The sequence below is a fragment of the Tasmannia lanceolata genome, unplaced genomic scaffold, assembly GCF_043159265.1.
Source record: "Tasmannia lanceolata isolate RefF3 unplaced genomic scaffold, GAP_Taslan_0.1 ptg000015l, whole genome shotgun sequence".
In the NCBI taxonomy this organism is placed as follows: domain Eukaryota; kingdom Viridiplantae; phylum Streptophyta; class Magnoliopsida; order Canellales; family Winteraceae; genus Tasmannia; species Tasmannia lanceolata.
In genome coordinates this window covers 56,267,978-56,283,927 of record NW_027518692.1, presented here as the reverse complement: position 1 = coordinate 56,283,927, position 15,950 = coordinate 56,267,978, and the positions used below count along the sequence as shown (strand labels likewise).

The 15,950-nt window shown below is 38.1% G+C and overlaps 1 protein-coding gene across 3 annotated transcripts in view; it reads right to left on the bottom strand.

The window, feature by feature from the left end:
• Positions 1–12,753, bottom strand: part of LOC143892561 (anaphase-promoting complex subunit) — a 36,674-nt gene extending 23,921 nt beyond the window's left edge. The window contains exons 1-6 of one of the 3 annotated variants that reach the window (XR_013255552.1): positions 12,422–12,753; positions 11,572–11,731; positions 11,349–11,470; positions 8,652–8,889; positions 469–634; positions 212–290 (exon numbers count right to left, since the gene is read on the bottom strand). Coding sequence is in view for 2 of the 3 variants with exons in the window: in XM_077397278.1 (XP_077253393.1) it covers positions 212–290; positions 469–634; positions 8,652–8,889; positions 11,349–11,470; positions 11,572–11,731; positions 12,422–12,592 (936 nt within the window). In the remaining variant the exon portion in view is untranslated. Of the gene's footprint in view, positions 1–211; positions 291–468; positions 635–8,651; positions 8,890–11,348; positions 11,481–11,571; positions 11,732–12,421 lie in introns of those variants that run through there. The other 2 variants (XM_077397278.1, XM_077397279.1) reach the window with 2 other exon arrangements.
• Between the last annotated feature and the right edge of the window lie 3,197 nt (positions 12,754–15,950).

Genomic DNA, 15,950 nt, shown 5'->3' with positions numbered 1-15,950 from the left:
TATTTTTCTTAAATTTTATATATTTATATTTTTTTTACGTAATTGTATTTTTATCATTTTTTCCTGATATAAACCCGAAAGAAATAAAAAAAATTAACATATCCTGAGATTTTCCCTTGCGGAGAAATTCCCAAGAACGATATTTGTGACTTAGCTATTTACAAAAGCAGCAATAAAATAACTTCCCCAAATATCCAAGTTTGCAACTTACACGATGCAGCTCTGGAGCTAGCTTCTGAAGCTGTACTAGGATAGCTTCAAATGCGTTCAAAGGAAACGAGCTTCCATGCCTAGCAGAAAGAAAATGCCTTAATCAAAGTGATGTAGGCTGGGAAGGATGTCGATCTCCATCACAAAGTGTCCAGTACATTTTAAAATAATAAACTAGAGATCAAGTCTCTTACGACTCGATTTTTTATTTTATTTTTCGGAATGAAAAAAGGTTCAGGTATGGAGAAAATCACTTACTGCTCAATTAAATCAGCTTGCTCCCTTAGGTACCCTTGTACTTGCCAGTTTGTACGTAAGAACAGCCCTTCACTATTCTGCACATCATTTGGAGGGCATAAAAACTCACCATGCCGTGAACCAACATCACGATGTTTGAACTTGGAGTCAACAGACACCTGGATATCTGTAGGTTCACACCAACCTCCATTACAACAACAATAATAACCCAATGATTCAAAAAAGTTCATCTAAAATAAGAAAAGCAATCAATAGAGAAACTACACAAATTGCACAACAATAGCAATTATGAGAATGTTTCGAGCAGATGAGACTGATAAATTATCATAGACCCATAAAAGATGAAACACCTGACACAATGAAATGATTCATGATGAAGAGTCCCCCCCCCCCCCCCCCCAACCACCACCTCACACCCCACAATTAAGCTTTCAATGACCCATGAAACATCTATCACAACGGAAAATGTGCCCATTGAAATGAACCTTAATGGTGAACAGTAGATTAATAGAAGATCCAAACTCAACCCCTTTTGCTTATATCTACACATGAATAAGGTGTCCACTCAGAATTAGAATAATTGAAATACACACCCAGGTTCCAAGCCTGTCACTTGAAGCCGAAAGAGAACGTGTTGCCGATTGCCACAGGTGATCCAGTAGAGGCACACATCAATGGAGTTGATTAAATCAGCACATTAAGGTTGCCATATTCCAATCAAAGATTGCATAAACAATCAAGATATGCATGCCTAACGGGTGCACCTAGAGATCACCACTTATCTGATAAATATAAGAATTTAGAAATTCAGAAAAAAGATATTTATGTGGGTCAGCTGGCTGAGCCAGAGAGGAATAAATCAGCAAAAACCTATGATTTAGCCAACGAATTTATTGCTGTGTGTCCACACGTTTCGACAGTTTTAAATGTACAGTGTCAAACTTAATATGGGTGTGTCAGCACGTTTTTGTACCATGTCAAGTATGACATTGTCTTTTATTAATGAAAATTGACTCTTCTTTTAGTGATTAAGCCTAAGAATTATCAGTTTGTTAAATAAGTATCATATTTATATTGTTGCAATTATGATAGTAATCCATGATTTTATATGTACGTACGTAAGTACATGTATGAGCGTGTCACCATTTCTAGATTTTTAGCCGTTGCCATGTCAGATACCTTGTATCCATGTCGAAACTCGACACACGAGTCCGTATCCAGAAATAATGATAACCATGGTATTTTAGCCGTGTCCCTGTTTCTAAAATTTGGGGGTCTGCCATGTCTGACACTTTGTGTCCATGTCCACAAATCATAGGCAAAAACAGATTGTCTCAAGCCCAAGTAAACCATAACCAAACAGCATGATATGGCAAAGTCACCTTAGCTGTTGGAGGACAACTTCAACACGATTAAACTTCGACTTTTATGTATGCCTGTCTGCCACAGCTGTGGAAGTATTTCTCTAAGGACCAGCTCATTTTCACAAGCAGAACACTCCACACACCAAATTTATTGGTTTCCAAGACCTGAAATTTATTATCAAAACATTAACCCATCGCATCCAAAAACACATCACATCCATAAGACAGTGCTTTGCGTAGCATGAAGGCACGGAGACAATTTCGAGTGGGGAAAAAGGATGTATTGTCATTTCTTTCATGTTATTGAAATTTTCTCAAGCTTTTACATTTGCCTTACCCAACTCAACTCAACTCAACTAAGCATTTGTCCCAAACTAGTTGGGGTCGGCTAATGAATCCTTTAGAAAAAATTTATGAAGAAGGTGAAAGAATCTACTCGACTCAAATTTTTATGAAGAAGGTGAAAGAAGCTTTTACATTTGCGTTACCACAGGACTAAAAATCACATATATCAAATCGACTCATCCAAAATGGCACAAAATAACAGCATCTACGTAGAATTACCCATAAGACTCCATATCTTCTAAAATCACAAGGGCACAGATGATTAGTTCAAGTTCAGGATTACGTCGCCCAAGTTGCAATTTACTCAGGTGCGACTTCAGGTTCTCTGGGAAAAAGAAATGGATTGTTTTCTTTTCATTTTCCATTTCCTTCTTTCAACTATTTTGACTGAGGGAAAGATTGCACTCTCAGGTGCTTTGGATCGGCATTGGGAGATGAAGACAGCAATGCACACAAATTTCAATAGATCGGCATGTGAATCAAACAAGGCAGGGGATTCTTGAGCTTTAAAGTCTCAGTTTCATGCTCATACACCACTTTTTGTTATCATTTTCTTTCAAATACACACGTGGGACATAGAATGAGCACATCTATATGTACAACTAAAATTTCCGGTTTCTATTTCGGTATGCATCTCCTTCCTAGATGAAGGTAGCCTTTCGTAGCCTTTACTTAGAGGGCCCCTATGCCACCTTTGAGTCTTATGCCAAGAAGTCACTATCAAAATGTTGGCCGTGCTGAAGTACCAAAGGAGTGAGGAGCAAACAAGTTTAGCCGTTAATTAGTTTCTGACTGAAAGGTCTTATTGACTAAAGGTTCTTCAGCCTCGTGATGGAAATGGAAACATGTTGGTTTTGAATGAAAATTTGAGTGGAAATCCAATAAAATCATGAAAATATTTGGAAACACGAAAATGACAGTCATTTAGGATGAACTTCAGGAAGTACTAGGATAAGCACAGGGAAATGATAAATGCGCCCCTTTTCATCACTTGGGACACCCAGCAGCAGTCAAGGTTTTAAATCTCGGTTTCGGTTTCGGTTTCGGTCATCACCGAAACCGAAACGTTTCGGTTTCGGTACGAAATTTCGGACAAAATCTTGTAAAAATTTCACCGAAATTTCCGAAACGTTTCACCGAAATTTCCGAAATTTCACCGAAATTTTGTACTTCACCGAAATTTCCAAAACGTTTCACCGAAATTTCACCAAAATTTCCGAAATTTCCGAAATTTCACCGAAATTTTACCGAAACGAAACGTTTCGGCGAAGTTTGGTACTTTTCCAACTCACAGTGAATTTCGTTTCGGTTTCCACCGAAACCGAAATATTTCGGCCGAAACGAAATATTTCGGCCGAAACGAAACGTTTCGGCAGAAATTTAAAACCATGGCAGCAGTGTATCGATGACTGCAGAGGGACTGTTGTACTTCACGTCAGAAGGATTCAAACAATTTGATTGCCACGTACACTGCGGTTGGGTGTCCGAAGTGATGAAAAGGGCGCATTTATCATTTCCCTAAGCACAAATATACACTCAAACACCATCACTTAAGGAAAAAAACCACCCATAAAGGTTTAAAAACATCCAACAGCAAGTGACATGCATTGTTACACATGTCAGTTTATTTAGTACATACCACATTTCACATGTAACTCAAAAGAATATTTATATAAAGTACATACACAATATCTCACATGCAATTTATCAATTACATTAAATAGAAAAGAAAGATATTTTTCTTCTTTAAAAAATTAATATTGTAAAAGAATTGTAGCAAAGATAGATAATAGTGAGAGCCTCTTGCACTGGGGAAGGCTGCATACATCTAGCCCTCCCCAGACCCCGCAATGGCAGGAGCCTCGTGCACTGGGCTGCCCCCTTTTTTGTAGCAAATATAGTGAGACAATATAAAGTTTTTGTTTAAATAAAGGGAAATGATTTCAGCACAACTATGTTTTGATACATGCACTCATGTATCCTGTCTTAGCATTTAATTGTCACGTAAGTGCTTTTTGGGAACTGTAAAAACCCTTTTACAGCTCTTTAAATAATAAAAGACAAGAAACATGAGCATCATGTATCAAAACATGTTTGTGTTGAAATCATTTCCGTAAATAAAATACATATTTTTCTACAATTTTCAATAGTTTCACCATAGATTTCAGTATACATTTCGGTGGGGATGAAAACAAAAATATTTTGGTCTTTTAGTGTCAATTTTCATAGAAATTCAAAACCAGGTGCACAACATATGCAATTTACTTTTTCAGCCTTCACCACTACATTTTAGCTTTTCCTCCCTTATTATTGTTGGTAAGTACATTTGCTATAATGTACTTACCAACAATCGGGGAAGTACATTTGCTGAAATGTAGTTCCCCGATTTCGGTTTCAGGATTGACAATTTAAAACCATGATGCAAACCAAAATTTTGAGCATACTAAGGATATACTACACCAGTATGTGTTACATAACATTTGCTTTTCCTCCTTTATTTGCTGTAATGTACTTACCAACAATAAAGGAGGAAAAGCTAAAATATAGTGGTAAAGGCTGAAAAAGTAAATTGCATATGTTGTACACACCTGATTTTGAATTTCTAAGAAAATTGACACCAAAAGACCAAAACTAGTTTGGGACAAAGGCTTTGTTGAGTTGAGTTGATAGTTGGTAAGTACATGGTTTTCAAAAAAAAAAATAGTTGGTAAGTACATGGTTTTCAATTTCCACTGAAATTGACACGAAATGACCAAAATGTTCCTGTTTCATCCCCACCAAAATGCATACTGAAACCAAAACACATATGCTAACCATGGTTTCAAATTTTAATTTCAGAATGCGTTTCGATCCTCACCGAAATCAAAATTTTGGCGGAAATTTTGAAATTTCGGACGAAGTCTAACGAAACAATTAAAAGTATTATTTTATTTCATACCAAATTTCGGGATAATAATAAATAATTAAAAATCGAGATTTTTGGGTAGAAATCCTTAAATTTCGGACGAAATTTCAGAAAAAAACGAAATTTTGACCAAAATTTTGAAATTTCAGCTGAAAAAAGTAACGTTTCGGTATCCTCGATTTCAGTTTCGGCGTGTAAAAATGGTCGTATGAATTACACATGAAATATGGTATGTACATAAATGCACAACAACGCATGTCATTAGGGCTGTGTTTGGATGCCAATATCCGAGTTTTGTTAGGGATTTTCCTAGGTTTTGGGGAATGCCACGTCAGCTCCATGCACCGTTTGGTTGCGAAAAAACAACCCATAGCCCCAAACAACTCCGGGGGAAATCGGATCACTGTCAGCTGAGGTGGCAGTCCAGTTGGATCCCTAAAAAGCTCCACTAACTTGGACAAACCTCCCTCCCTCCCTCCCTCTCTCTCCCTCTCTGCCAACTGCCGGAAAAATCAAGCGGTGGAAAAACCTTGGTCATCCATTTTCTCTCTGGAAAAAAAAAACACTCGCCTGAAAGCGTAGACTCAAAATGGAAATATTTCTTCAATAATACGCCAACTTTCTCGCTAAAAAACGCAGTAGCGGAATAACTCCTCAGCTCCCTATCTTGTAGGCAGCCATGTTTTCATCAGAAAAAGCTCCTACGAAGGAAGTTTCATAACTAAACTAGAGATACTCGTACAGCCATATTGGTCGGAAAAAGCTCCTACTCATACCATTCGTGTAATACAGTTCTGATTCCGGCAGCCTCAACCCCCTTTGTCGGAAAAGCTACGTCATCCATGTTTATTGAAGGAGAAGAAACTGGAAAAAAAAAGGCAAGGAAGGATGTAAGATGCATTTTACATTTTCTTTTTAGGGGGGCAGTATACGATTGTCTTTTACTGTTTATGTTTTCCCTATTTTTTATTCTATTCTTCGGTTTCTCCCGTAACCAAACAGCAAAAACCTAGAGAAGTTCCGGAGTTTTCCAATTCCTATCTCCTCACTGCATTCTACTTATCCCCCTACTCTGCATGCATCCAAACGGACCCTAGGTGTTCAATGTTATTGTACCATTGTGGGTGGTCCTTTTGCTAACGTGATGATTTTTTTTAATGTATATTTGGGCTTATTCTAGCACTTCATGAAGTTTAATCGTAAATATCCATCATTTGCATATTTTTCCACAATTTTACAGGATTTCCAGTAAACTTTTATTTAAAAATGATATTTTTCCATTTCCGTCACGATTGTAACTCACTGAAACCTTGGGTAAGTATACACGAATGTAGTGCTTTCTTGTCTTATTAAAGGCTTTATGGTGTGTTTTATGCATCAATTGAAAATTCAGCAAGCCAACTCAAGAATTGGTTGGTCCAACTCAAATTGAACCAGAACCTGGTTGATTTCTTATGTGAACTAGTACCAATATAAGTTCATGAAGACGATCGTGTGATACATATGAACTGGCATTAAGCACATCACCTATGTACCTCAATTGACCATACGGATCAATGTTTACTCATTACACATCATCAAATGGTTTTATTGTTAAGCGACAACATATGCCTCCTCAACATTTATATCCAAAATCCAGGAAGCTCATCGTATCCCTCAATCATTCTCAATGGGAAGCTTCACATACCAATGCAAACAAATTCTAAATTGCATATTGTGGAGTAGAATGTAATCCACTTTTGACACAACACTGTGCGTCCCATTGTAGAACCCGTGTTTGTTTCTTCATGTCAATAATCAATATAATCATTATCTCATTTTAGTGAAGAAAAATATTCTCCATCAAGTACTAACAAAATTCTCTAATTAGGATTTAATTTTGCTTTCATGTTTACTTTGTTCCATTCGGGACCTCACATTCCAAAAAACATAGGACACATTCAAGTTTTTATAGTAGATCTTAGTTGTTGATTCCATTCCAGTGACCGTTCTGTTTTTCTCCTAGATTGGAAAAATCTGATGTTCAAGTTGTTTCAGTGTTCCTTTCCAAAAAAAAATGATGCTACAAATCTCGAAAAGTTCAAAAAGAGAAAAACTAATATATATATATATATATATATATATATATAGAGAGAGAGAGAGAGAGAGAGAGAGGAAATGGTTTGTCTATTTGTGCATGGCTGCACAGACCATAGTGGGGGCCACATTTTTTGGGGGATCCAAAGCATTCATTTGGAAGGCCCTTCCATGGATAGGGTGTGTACCAAAAATCAGCCCTATAGGATCATCCTAACCCAATCAAAGTTGGAGGGGGAAATGGACAGACACTGTTTCTGCCCATTTTTTCCCTCCACAAATGGCAGGGTTAGGATGATCCTGAAGGGCTGATTTTTGGTACACACCCTATCCATGGAAGAGCCTTCCAAATGAATGCTTTGGATCCCCCCAAAAATGTGGCCCCCCCATGGTTTGTGCAGCCATGCACAGATAGCTTATCTGTGCAGCTGCACACAAACCATTTGCTCTTATATATATATAAAAAAGAACCCATTAGGTAAACCAAATTTAACCAATTTAGCAATGGAATTGTCTTTGACAAACCTAATTAAGATCACAATTTAGTTCGGAACACAATCACACAGTCATAATATGGTAAAAAAAAATCCGAAAATTGGGTACCTCCTTCGAATCACCACTTTGGTGGGGGGAAATAGGCTGCCCATAGGTGTAGCATGCAATGGAAAGATGGATGTTTGTTTTTTTTTTAAGGGTAATGGAAAGACGGATGTAAAAGAGCTTGCATGAATCTAATCTCTGATTGGGGTTTTTGAAAAGTTTGAAAAAATAAAATGTATGAAAAATAAATGGTTTTGACCCTCTCATTTGATTGGGAAGGATAAATTACATTAAAATCCCCTCAACGAATATTAAAAAATCACATTTGATTGGCAAAATAGGAAAATCAGAAAGAAAAAAAAACACTAACTGGCTTTTTCCCTGTTTCGTTAATGAGTATCTTTACCATTCAAACAAAAAAGACAGGTTTTTTCCCTGCATTTTTTGTCAATTACGGTCGGAACACACGACAGGAAAGTTTTGTTTTGACTGGGTTTGTATTCTGGAATCCATTCCATAATGGATTTTTTGGGAATTCCGACTAGAATGGAAAGTAATTGACAGCTAAGTTGTGGATAAATGTCACTCCATATCAAATCTAAATAGCATAACCTCATTATTTCATTGGATATTCGCATATATTTTCACCCAACTTTCTATACCACATAAGTATGCATATACTTCAAACTTTGAACTGCTGACCAGACAAATAATATGAAAGAAAAAAAAACAAGCTATTGCATTAGATGTATGCATATATGTTCACCCAGTTGCCAACTGCTGAGCATACAGATCATGTAAAAGGAAAAATATAAGCCTTTAATATTAAGAATCCATTAGACTTTCTCTCGTCTTTGCCAACATTTTCAGAGGTATGTACCATCAACCATGCTAAAAGATTCAACAACCCTACAAAGCATGCACACAGCAGGGTTATAGTTAAATGATTGTACCTTCAACTATTCTGGAAAGTGACCTAGGTGTATGAATATGAAAACTAGAACTTTCACTGACACTTGTTCCAGCTTCAAACTCATGTTCGTTCTTGTCAAACAGATAATTTTTAAGATCCAAGTCTTCATCCTCCAATAATTCTGATGCATTATTAAGATCATCTTCATCAAGCAACTCATAAGGAGGTTCATCTGCTTTGGAATATGTCCTTATATTGGTCAAAAGGTGGCATACACCCTGCATTTACCAATATCAAGAAAACAGAAGATTCAAAGAAAAGTATAATCACCAAATACGAAGGGAAATGAAGTTCTCACATTAATACGCAAAAAAGAATTATCTTTTTATAAGATTTCTACAACAATTTAGATACCGGACATTTAACCAAAATATCAACTACTAGATGCCATGCAATGCATGGTAAACTAATTGACACTTGCTGAATCCAAACGGCAGTTTGAAGTTAGTGTTAGAGTGTGTACATGTTTAATACTACCCGACAATTTTGTGAATACGGTGGAACGATAGGATATGGAAATCTTAGTCATTTCAAATTATTTTATTGTACCTTTCTACAATCCATTTGATTAGTGGAAGGACACGATATAATAATTCTACCTCTAATTACTAATCCTGACTATTTTTTGAGCTTTGTCTGATTTCTCACATTCCCATGGAAGGAAATCCAATGCATGACCGTGTATCAAATCATGGAATTATATGTAGTAATCTGGGTTTTTTCATAACATTAAGCAGTGATATGGTGTTTAGCCTTTTAAGCAGGAATCTTCCTCATGAGTGCCGCTCACATGCTAGAACCGCGACTCGGCGCTCCTTAGAAAGGAAACCCGCTCCCATGGCGCTCCCAACCTGCTGGCTCCCCGGTGAGGAATTTGAACAGGGTAAGGAGTGCTATCACGCGTGGCTGGAAAGGGCTAAAAATAAATCAAGAACCAGAGTGCAAAGCGGAAAGGGATTGACTTGGTTGGTTCACTGACAGTCTCGCTCGCGTATCACCCGTTGGTGGATCGGCCGCTCTTTCATTTCCCTCTGGATTGTGGTTCATCCCTCATGGAGATCGCTCCCTCGCTCGTGTACTTGAGCGCGCTCTATTCAATTGCCTTATAAGCAGGAATCTTTCTCATGAGTGCTGCTCCCATGCTAGAACCGCGACTCGGCGCTCCTTAGAAAGGAAACCTACTCCCATGGCGCTCCCAACCTGCTCCTATTAATCCATCAGTCCCACCATCACTAACTTCCTTGTGTCCAACTCCTCAAAGTACTTCATTGGAGCAAGTACAAAGGCGACTTCATAAGGCACAAGGAAAGAGGACACGAAAATGAAGATGGTTAGAAATTACTACTTTTGATGCACTTAAATTTTGAAAGATATATATGAGATGGTTAGAAATTATTATTTTTGATGTACTTCAATTTAAAAAACATGTCAAGAAAATATTACATAAATGCTCCCATGGCGCTCCCAACCTTAGACTCTTCTAGACCCCATGCTTCCCCACCACTGCCCCCGCACCCGCTTCGTGCTTCTATGGTTTGGGCATCATATGGTGGCTATTCAGACTTTTGGTCTTTGCCCTGATGGGTTTTTCTGTAATTTTGTTCATTTATTTAGTACGCCTTTATTTTACCAATTGGATAAGGAAAAGAAAAAAGTTAATCATTTAGATCAAAAGGGAAGAAAACATGAGAATCTAGGAATCAATGAATAGAGGGATGCTGAAAAAATGCTTGTTTAGTTACTGACACAGCCAATTCAGACAGGTTTTGACCTTACCTAGACATGAAAAGGCTCAAAACCTCAAGCCAAGTCAATGGAAAATTTGTTCGACTTGGCGATGTCATTAACCAAGTCAAGTTAATGTGCATTTGTACCGGGCACTGTGACTGTGAGTTACATGCCCGTCCTGACTTTTTAAACATACTGATGAAGGGAGAGTACAGGATCTAGGTACTATCGACATTGAAAAAATAAACAAATGAGGCCGGGAATTGAAGATAGGGGGCAGACAACAAACAAACCTACAACGAGATCCATTAGCTAGAGAACCTAGTACGATGGAAAGGTTGTTCTCACAGTGGCACTGCAAATGAAGATATCCACAATTTTGGGCAAGAGTTTTGCTCAGAACACATGACAAAGTATGTGGTAGATGCGCCCCCCCCCCCCCCCCCCCCTCTCTCTGCCGTTTCACTTCTCTGCTTTCCTATTAACACAAACACCACCAAAAATAAAATACCCTCATGCCAAGTCTATAAAATAAACTCTCAATTGCCTTTAAGATACAAAAATCAATCAAGTCTAGAAAATATGCTATATTTACTAAACTACCCTCATGCCAAAGCAGTGACAAAAAGAGACAATTACCCAAGAGTTCTAACTTGCAACCACTCAAAACATAGCATATGGCAACCAATAACAACCACAAGTTTTCCTTGTGAAACCTTTAAGTCATTTCTAGTATAAAAATGCACTATTTCTTTTGAAGTCTAGCTAAAATCACATCCAATACCTCAAGGATGAGTCATAGAGTACCTTCCAATTGAGCTGCAGCTCAGCTGCTAATATAAATACTAGTTTAGAATGCTAGAAAACAGCTATAAGTTAATGATAGAAACAAGAGTCAAGAAGCACTAAAGCTGCCAAATTCCAAAAAAAAAAAAAAAAGTAGGAATACCTCAAATGATAATATATTAAAGGCCAATATGCAACGGCGTAGAAACATTCCCAAGTGGCTACGCGGGTCCAATAAGATCTGGTCATATCCCATATTTCCCATTTCGGGGTCTACAAGCACACCTGATCAAAACTGTATTTGATTATTTAAGTTCTAAATTACGCTAAATAGATAGGGAATGAATTACATTAGTTGAAATAAAGGAGGTGATGGAATAGCTCACATTGCAGGTCACGGAAGAAGTTGAACAAATCATCAGGAGAAGATAGAGCACTAAGCCGCCTACATAAATTCTGACCCAGCCAATCATTCACCAAGCCATCAACTGCCTTTAGTTGACTTGTAAGTTCATACAGCATAGGCTCCAAAAAATCATCACAGGACTAAAGCAAAAGGTGACAACCAAATTAGAAAAAAAATGAGGGACATGTCATTGGAAAAGCTGAAATAATGCAGCAAAAATACAAGATACAAGAAAGAATCCAATTGAATAAATGACAATTTTGGGTTATTATTGAGACTAAAGACAACATAAGCAACCTAAAATTTGCACTAGTCTGGAGTCTGGACCTCATCAGTGCAACACTAACCATTCCAATCCATACAGCATTTTCAAACATTGAATAGTAATAATGCATTCTAAGGTTCTCCGAAGTCCGAACACACCACAATGTAACTCGATGGTAACATGAACTGACCCCAAAAACAAAAACAAAAAACATATTTATGGGAATCAGGATAATTTTCAATTCCATGATGACCATCCTGACACCATATTTATTCTAATGATGAGTAATAGAATCTAAAAAAGACAAGAAAACTCGTATCACAATTAAGTTAATGCAAACATCAAAACGCAGCAGTGCCAATATCAGTGCCCTAAATAAATACATGTGATGCTAGCGACGAAAAAAACAGTAGATTCACGAAGATAATCGAGTATCGATTCCCGATTATAAAGAACAAAAAAAACCCTAGAAATCATTCAAAAAAAAAAAACCTATAAGTCATTCAAAAAAAAAAGAAAAAAAAAAAAAACCCTAGAGAATGGAAGTGAACAAGAGAGGTCGTACCTTGGTAGTGGCAAAGAGAAACAAGCCGAATCGATTGTGCTGAGAGATCGACAAGAAGGGAAATGGCACTGCCGATTGTTCAAGTGGAGCGAAGAACTTGATAAGAACACAGAGGGCGACTTTGTGAGGAGTAAGAACAAATGCCCCAACGGTTTTCAAATTTCCCGCCATCAATCTTCTCCTCGAAGCGATAAAACGATTCTAATGGCAAATTTTGATTCCTCGGAAGAGAAGAAGTTGTAGAGAGAGAGAGATCCTGCAGATCTGATTTCTGGATCGAAATGGGTTTTTAGGGTTTCGCCCTTTTGAAAATAACCGGGAAAGAGGAGAGCAATGAATAAGGTGAGAGTAACGATGGTATTTTCGTTAATATGTTAGAATCAATGGGGATTTATTAGGAGGATCCGTTTTGGCCTTTTGGGGTCCTATGATCTGGAGACGCGATACCTGACGCGCTCCCACAACGGTAAAGTGTGGGTCACACATAATTGATCTGAACCGTTTAATTCATAGGCCTTGTTTTGGATCTTTTATACCCCAAAAATCATGCAAAATCACTTAATCCTAACATCTAATAATACGTTTTTTAACATGGATGCCCAAAAATTCTACATATGTAATGGTTCAAATGCAGGGTTTTTATATGGTGTGGTTTGGTATAGTCAGTATTTTTCAAAAAGTATTGTACGCCCGCTCCATAGCATGATCGGGACCATGCATTTGTCGGACCACATCATAAATAGGTTGTGTCCCAAAAATCACTCCCATAGAGCTGTGGTAAGTAGTGTTTGGTCATTGACTTAAGTAGGTTCTTAGTACACGGTGACATTAAAAACCATAATAAGGGGGTAATGGGGTATACTTAACCAATAGGGATGGTGTGGAGAGAGAGACGAGTGCCGGAACCCAAGGCTCTAATAGCAAAAAATACCTTTTTAAAAACATTTTGGTGAGCGACAAAAATCATACCACGTGGGCAAACATGAGAGAGACAGAGTAAGTGGTCCTTTCCGTAGTTTGAATCAAAACACACAACCAAACACTGTTATTAGATGACGTTGTATCCCAAAACCAATCAAAGCACCTTGTAAACCAGAGAGAAAAAACTACCATGCTTGGCGGCTGAGAAAAATATCATGAGATCTCTGATTAGATAGTGTTAGAAAGAGGCAAGCGTGTGAGAGTGGGAGAGAGAGAGAGAGAGAGATTAGGAAGGATGGCGAGCAAGTTATGAGAGGGAAATGATTGATAAGCCATGAGAGCATGTGAAAGGCTGGATTATCATGGAAAAAGTAATATCTAATATGAACATAGATTTTTTTTTTCTCTACTTTCCCGGGGCAATGATTAAGGAGCATGTGAAGGGGCTAGATTACCTGAAAAAAATATTAAATATAAACAGAGATTTGGTTTTATCTGTTTCCCACCCAATCTCGTACTCTCTTTACACTTCCTAGTAGATGTCAGTCTCCCTCACCGTCTCTGCTCTCCTCTCACACTAGTTTTATAGTCGGTGTGCACCTTGTGGCTAGCCCTGCGTCTCCCTACGTAGCTAGGGTGTGGTCAATTCAGGCATCATGTAGGGTGTGTACATTTCAACGGGCGGCTCTCCTCGACAGAATTTAGGCTATTGATTTTTTGCAGAAAAGGCAGATTCTTATCATTGATCACTGCGATCTTTCAATCAAGGCCAGGGAAACCATGGGTCACTTATTCTTGCATTACAAATACGCCAGGGAGATATGGAATAAGCTTTCGAGTAGATTTGGCATGGCTTGGGTGTTCTCAGCCAAGCTCATTGATCTCTTTCTTGGATGGTTAGCGGTTCCCTGGAAGAAGAAGGGAAAAAATTATGGAACGAATCATTCTTAACAACCTTATGGTTGCTATGGAAAGAAGTGAATGATAGTCTCTAAATGTGTTGCTGAGAGCCACGCCTTCCTTTTTGTTAAGGTGATTGCCTTTGCTATATCTTGGGTAAAGACCCTCACATACTTCAAACTTATTTCTGTCTCGGACTTATGGTGTGGTTGGGAAGGAGTGTGCCCTAGTGTGGAGTCTAAGCAAAAAGTTGTGTAAGAATGGGCTCCCTCAACGCCTAGGTTCTTAAAGATAAACTTTGATGGATTAAGCTGGGTGAACCTGACCTTGGCCGGCATCGGAGGTGTGCCGAGGAACAAATTAGGGGAGGTGAATTAGGCTTTCGTGGGTCCCATCGGCATGGTAGATGCCACGGAGGATAGGGTGCACGCAATTCACCCCATCCTCTGGCAATAAATTGAGGGCATTTTCTATCGATTATCTCAATCTCCCTTCCTCTGGCACTAAATTGAGGGCATATTCTATAAATGGATCGATTAGAATCATTGGAAAGCAACCATGAGTCGCTCCAAAGAATCCTAGCTTTTAGCCCAAAAAAGGAAGGAAACAAATTTAGAAACTGGCATAGTGGGGCTAATTAGCCGAACGGGATGTTTTTGAGATACCTTTGTGTTTCCCATACTCCACGCCTAAAAAAAGAGAATGCGGTAAATAAATGGTTCAAGAAACCTGGCAAACAAAATGGATAACAGATAAAAGGGCAGTGATAAATCGACTCCCCATGTGTCTATCTCTCTCCTCTTTCTCTCTCTAACCTAGAGGAGAGATAAAGACACATGGGGAGTCGATTTATCATTCCCCATAAAAGAAGGGAAATGATATTTACGCCCCTTTCATCACCAGGGACACCCATTTGCCAGTGTACTTTGCAATCAAAGCCACTGGATTTTTTCGACATAAAGTACATCATCTTCCTTTTTGCCGGTGATACACTGACGTTGGGTGTCCCGGGTGATCAAAAGGGGCGTAAATATCACTTCCCTAAAAGAATTGTCTTGAAAAGGGAAATGATATCAGCACAAGGTTGTTTTAATAACTGCACTAACATGCAGTGTCTTTTATTATATAAAAAGCTGTCAAAAGATTATTACAGTTTCCCACATGCCAATTATAAAAGACAAATTGAGTTTGTACAATTATAAATACATGCTGGTGCTAATATCATTTCCCTAAAAAAGAGGAATGATAGAATGAAGGGCGCCACTCCAAAAACCAGATTCAAGGGACGCCCCCACTGGCCCTTGGCAACAAAATGCATCTATAAGGAGCTAAGGGCAGAGAAAAAAATGTAAATGAGGCTGGTAAATTTAAAAATTAATGAACAATAAATGCATTTCGTTGCCAAGAACCAATGAGAGCACCCCTGTAATCGTTTTTTTTGCAACTGCGCCCTTCACTCAATCATTCCTCTAAAAAATTTACCATCACTGCATCGCATGACTTTTTTTTAATCCAAACGATAAATAGAAAAAAAGAAAAGAAGGACTGATGCTATTTGGAGTATTTGCAATATAATGTTTTTATAATGATACAAATTCGCCCTGTCTTTTTATTTCGAATTGCCTGCATAATAAAAGACAAAGCGAGTCCGTGTCATCATCAAAACATGGTAGTGCGAATACCAGCAGCAGCCAATAAAATAAAAAGA